This window comes from Haliotis cracherodii, unplaced genomic scaffold (genome assembly GCF_022045235.1).
Source record: "Haliotis cracherodii isolate W230 unplaced genomic scaffold, xgHalCrac1.p SCAF_10, whole genome shotgun sequence".
NCBI lineage: Eukaryota > Metazoa > Mollusca > Gastropoda > Lepetellida > Haliotidae > Haliotis > Haliotis cracherodii.
In genome coordinates this window covers 48,935,516-48,941,146 of record NW_027266265.1, presented here as the reverse complement: position 1 = coordinate 48,941,146, position 5,631 = coordinate 48,935,516, and the positions used below count along the sequence as shown (strand labels likewise).

General features: G+C 42.8%; 1 protein-coding gene across 1 annotated transcript; it reads right to left on the bottom strand.

The window, feature by feature from the left end:
• Nucleotides 1-296: 296 nt before the first annotated feature.
• Nucleotides 297-5,631, bottom strand: LOC139451772 (NEDD8-activating enzyme E1 regulatory subunit-like). Its single transcript, XM_071233084.1, has 2 exons — nt 5,566-5,631; nt 297-2,185 (listed from the first exon to the last, which is right to left on the bottom strand). The coding sequence occupies exon 2, from the start codon at nt 2,139-2,141 to the stop codon at nt 534-536; it is 1,608 nt and encodes a 535-aa protein (XP_071089185.1). The 5' UTR covers nt 2,142-2,185; nt 5,566-5,631; the 3' UTR covers nt 297-533.

Genomic DNA, 5,631 nt, shown 5'->3' with positions numbered 1-5,631 from the left:
TGACAGGTCTGAAAATGTACAACCTGAAGTTAATGCAACTGTTTCTCCTATTCAGTCTATATCATATGAGGGCAGTTCTGAGTTTACACGTGAGCATTATTTGATACTTTGAATGAGGAGGCTGGTAAGGTAAAAGAAATATGGTCAGCAAAAACAGTGATACAGGTCCTAAGATCAATCCCAATCCTCTGAGGTTCATGTTGTGTTCTCAGGTCAAGTAGTCAGTCAAGGTCAGGTACAACCTGTCAATACAAGTGAAAAAGGGTATGGCAAATTTGTAAAATTTATTGTATCTGTGCACAAATGCAGTTCTGCTAATTAAGCATATAAACATGTATAATGTACATTTAACATGATTTGTTAGAAACTTGCATTCTAAAGAAAGTCTTCAACATAATTTGCTTAAGTGTGCTTAATAAATGATTTCACACTTTAGTTTTGCCTCTACCGATTTCTTGATACACCTTTGTGGGTGCACCCAACATGTAACTGTTGTAGCAGTGGCAGCAAATTTTACAAGGTCCATCGTCCTCTTATAGTTGGACAGTCTTGGATGTTTGCTTCATTGCATTATAGATGAAGGAGTTGTTGATAGGGACAAACTGACCAGTGATGATTTTGATGACCTCTTGGGCCGCAACACCACCCATCATGGCTGCCACTGAGTGAAGCTCTGCTGCCCCATAGCGGCAAATTTCATGGACAAAATCATCCTTGACAGTTGGTGGTAGTCCCCAGTCGTGAAGTAACTTGACTATGCAGGCCTTTAGTTTAATGATGTCAGATTCAACTTGATCATTGTACCAGCCAGGATAACGGTTGAATTCTTCATAAAACTTGTCTACTCCGCGCAGAAGGATGTAGAAAATCACATCATCTCCCTCTTCATCTTCCAAACACATTCCTAATTCCGCAATGTTTGCCGTGGCAGAGTTGTACTCTTCTGCTAAACTTCGACATCGGACAACCCGCAGAAAAGATGCATTTTTACAAAATAACCTAACATCCTTCTCTGCTATGGTGTTTGGTCCTTTCCCTATCTCCTGCAGCAATCTCTGGACATGCTGCATCACGTCCTCTACGTCCCGTCCTGCTTGTTCACGGTACACGTTCTGCAGCTTGATGTAGCGCTCGGAATCAGCTGTCATATCGGGAATGGTTCCTCTCAGGGGAAGAGAACCGTGGATTTGTACAAAGTCTTTCACAGCCTTGGCGAGGATCCAGAACGGCTTACTCTCGGAATTCAACTGACAGCATGCTGAATCTTCAAATATTTTCAGGACTTCTGATGGGATTGAAGTAGGTACAAGTGCAGAGTTGAGATGCTGCACGGCCTCCTCAAAGTTCTCCTCTTCCTCATGAGCATCGTCTTCCTTCTTCATGGTACCTTGTCTTATCAAGACTTTCAACTGGTTCTTCTCCTTGTAGTTTTGGGGTACTTGTCCATCATGTTCTTCTTTCCACGTTTGCAGGAACTTGTACAGGATTACCAGCCAGGGTGTATGAGAATGTTCCTTTTTCGTCATATTTGCAAGATCAAGACTATCGCAGTATTGGCGAAGTCCAGAGAAAGGGTTGTCCAATCGGAGGTCATCATGAGCACTATCTGGATGTGATTCGATCACGGTGTGCTCTTTAACCACCAGTCTCATTTCACCGATGAATCCATAACAGCGACACACAAGCAGTGGCACACCCTTCTCCCACAGTAGCTCATCTAGCAGAAGCAGAGTCCTCTCAGACAGGTTGGTAGCAATAACTATGCTGAAGGTGGTGAAGAAATCAGGGTTGCTCTGGAGAAGATTTTCAGCACTCTCCTCCAAAAAATCTCCACTAACATCATCATTCAACTCAGCCAGAAATTCGGTAGCAACTTTAGCCAGGCTCCTTCCCAGACTGTCTTTAGATAAGAAGAAGTTGTTGCCAACATCTTCTCCACTAACTTTATTGCCATCGACAATGGTGAAGGAGCCCACACCAGGGAGGATGAGATTCTTCAGTATCTCCGTCCCTGTTGCCGTCACATTGAGGAGACAAACTCGAGCTGACTCCAGAGCAGTCTGACCATGGTCACCCCACAATCTGAGCTGCCTGTCGTATTTATTGTTTTTGTCAAGTCCACTTTTGCTGGGGGCTGCCATTCCGCAAAGTTTGATATCTCACTATGTCCCCGAGCCAGCTGAGTCTGAAATGTAAGTGGCATATTATAATAGTAATAGTCTAGCATCATATTGAGACTATGTCTTGTCATGGCAATAGACTACACATAACAATTAGCATGTTTTCTTTTTAAATAAACAATCTTTAAGAATCTCTTTTTGAGAAACCATATGGCCTTGAAATCCAAAACATTGAACTGATGCATATAACTATACAGGTTCAAACATATTGCAATATTCATCCTAAAAATGTAACACCATATATATTTTCTAAAAACTGTTAAAAAATATATCAAAATTCAATTATTTTTGGGGTGGTGGGAAATTCACAGTGCACAACAAACAAGATTTTATAATGACGTATGTAATTCATGCGTTCGACATTGCTGTGTCATCGCTGCATTATTCCAACCTGACAATGGAGGCAGCTGTGGGATCGAAAGGTTTCTGCTGCTTTAACAGACAGCCTGCAGCCTCTCTCACTGCCTGATCCTAACTTTCCACCTTTGCAAGTCTAGGGGGCACGGGTGCCCCAGTCGTCTAAGCTGCCACAATTCACTGTGCAGAGTTGCGTCCCTTAGGCACGCCAGAAACCTATGATTGTGGGTTCGAATCCAGGTTCGTCCCGATTATGTTTCTAGGTTTGTCAGAACCATGGGTTTCACTGAAGTGGTAACCGTCTGAGACCTGCATCACTTCGGACTTTCCTCCTACATTAAGCTGAGACGCCGTGATAAAACTGGAAAACTGTTAAAACGCATTAAACCAAACTCACTCATTCACTACAGCAAGTCTAAGTTCCTTTGGCACTGAAACTTTAATGAACTGATCCACCAAAGGAGATGTGCATTTTTTTTAATTCCAATTAGTGCTCCTTGAACGTGCTCCAATGGCTTGTCGGCTTGACGCACAGCCTAGCTGATTAGTTCACTGTTTGACTTATCTACCACTTGGCCTCAAGCACCATCACATGTAATCAGTGTTCTTGAGCTAGTTACACCTCATTAACACATATGCTCAGTAAAACTAACAATGAACTGTACATGTGTTTTAATGACGACACACCCTCCCTTTCATCTTTTCATGAAGCCACACCCACCATTGTCAATAAAACTGAGCAACCAATTGCAGCGAGGTGAGCAGTAAAAACAGAACAGTGATGTAGATTGAACTCACATTGCCAGCTTGAAGTTAAGCTAGGCTAATGAGTTAATTGTCATTACGGACGTTACGGAACTGAACGAAAAGGGTCGAATAGGTGACAGACACTTACGAAGGTTACGGGTAGGCATGGTGTCTCGTGACTTAAGTCCACAGACACTTATGAATGATCCTGATGCCATTTGGCACACTCGTTCCATTCCATAATCTACAAGATACCGAGTGGTGAGGAATGAGCCGATATGGCTTCAGGACACATGAATGACACGGTATTTAATAATTTGTCGGGTGATTATTGTGACAGAAAAGTGTGGTAGGGAACACTGTAAGGATGATGTGGATAATAGTAAGGAACAAGGGAGGCATAAACATGGCTAGTGACGACACAAGGGTGAGTTCGCTTTGAATCAGTACTGAAAAAATGTAGCGGGTGAAAGCGGCTTGTGTGAATGTTCCAGGACAGTTTCCAGTAGCCAAAATATTCAACATAAAACCATTTTGTCCTTTTTATTCCACCTTTTTGTGTGAAGAATATTAGGAGCTGCTATAGAATCTATAATTGCCACTAAACGGGAACCTAACCCTAATGATCGTTAAGGGGTGATTGATCGTAAAGGGGATCCAAGGGCTAAGGATAGAGTTCGGGTAATCTAATAGCCACTAAACAGGAACCTAACCTTAATCTTCATAAAGGGGTGTTTGATCGTAAAGGGGGTCCAAGGGCTAAGGTGAGGTGAAATTGGGTTTAACGTCGCGTCCAAGATTATTGCACTTATATAGCGACGTGCATGCACGTGTGTGTCTGCTTGTGCTAGTCCGGACTGATGCCGATTTATAGTGCTAGCCCACTGAGATACCATGAGTTTAACATGAATACCCCACTCAGACACAGTATACTGACTCCGAGCCGACCAGTCCTTGTTTTAGCCCCTTAATGCCGAGCGCCAGACAGGGTAACAACAAGTACCATCTTTTAACGTCTTTTGGTATGACGCGACCGGGATCGAACCCCGGACCTTCCGCTCTTCGGGCGGACGCTCTACCACTAGACCATGGAGGCGGTCTCCAAGGGCTAAGGATAGAGTTCGGGGTAACCTACCCTAACTACGGTGACATTTGGGTATGTTCAGCGCCAGTATAATATACCTAATAAACTGCATTCTTGTGCATAATAGTGAAAATTAATAAACACAAAAAATATTATATGTATGTTAGTTGCCATTTATAACATTTTAGCCACTTGAATTACGAAAAAAACGAAATAAAAAAATATATTGAAAACGAAAGGGGCTCTCATAAACTAGAGCTTGCTTTAAAATGCGCCGCCACAGGCTATATTTAGTAAACAACTACCGGTATGCTGGGCGTATTCAATGACATTGCATAAAGAGACGATAGATCACTGAGAGGAGTTTATGCACATGGATGACCCCTGATGTCACAGGGCATTGTTTCACCGGTGTGAATGGCAACAAACTACTATAAATAACGTCATAGGGTATTGTCACGTGTTTGAAAAGTTTGTGATACTGTATTCTAAAGGTAAGCCCCAGTATATATACAGCAATCTAGCCCATGATTGATTACCTTCATGTGCATGCACAGTAACCATTTTCTCTGCAAAGCTCGAAATTTGATACAAATTGTACAGATTTTACGCAAGTACATTGGATTAATTAGTTAGACAGAGCTCAACAATGCCCTACCTCACAACTAACCCTAAGGATCGTAATGGGGTGGCCAAGCCTAAGAATTGTAAAGGAATGTTCGATTGGCAAGTGGTACCCAACCCTAACTGGGCTAAGGATCGTGTATGGGCTGTTCGGAAAGGGATACCTCAATCAAATTATCAGAAAGGGGATCCAAGGGCTAAGAACAGAGTTGCGGTTAACTGATAGTAACCCAAAGGATCGAAGAGGCACGCGAGATCTGTGAAGCGCGAGCCACAGTCGGCATCTGGGCTAATTAGCGAATGTTTATTAAACTGCATAGTTGCCTCTATCAACGTCAATGGCCCTCCTTCCGTTATGAAAGTATGCCACAGTTGGCCACTGATATTAGATCGAAATACTGCAGTGAAGACACAACGATGACTTGCGCCGCATCGGTTTATTCGGTAACATTCAATTGCAGGCATGTACGTGTGCATACACGTGCACTTTGAACCAGACTAACATCTACTAGCCCTTTTCCAAGCAATCTACCCCATTACGTCACTTACACAATCACATAGAACATTACATACCAGTAAACAAGTTACCCTAGCGAAAACGATCACTCGCTGGGCGCCGCCATCTTGAATAAAGTCTCG

What these genes read in the sequence shown, in the direction of transcription:
- LOC139451772 (XM_071233084.1), bottom strand. Translation starts at nt 2,141, where the DNA reads ATGGCAGCCCCCAGCAAAAGTGGACTTGACAAAAACAATAAATACGAC.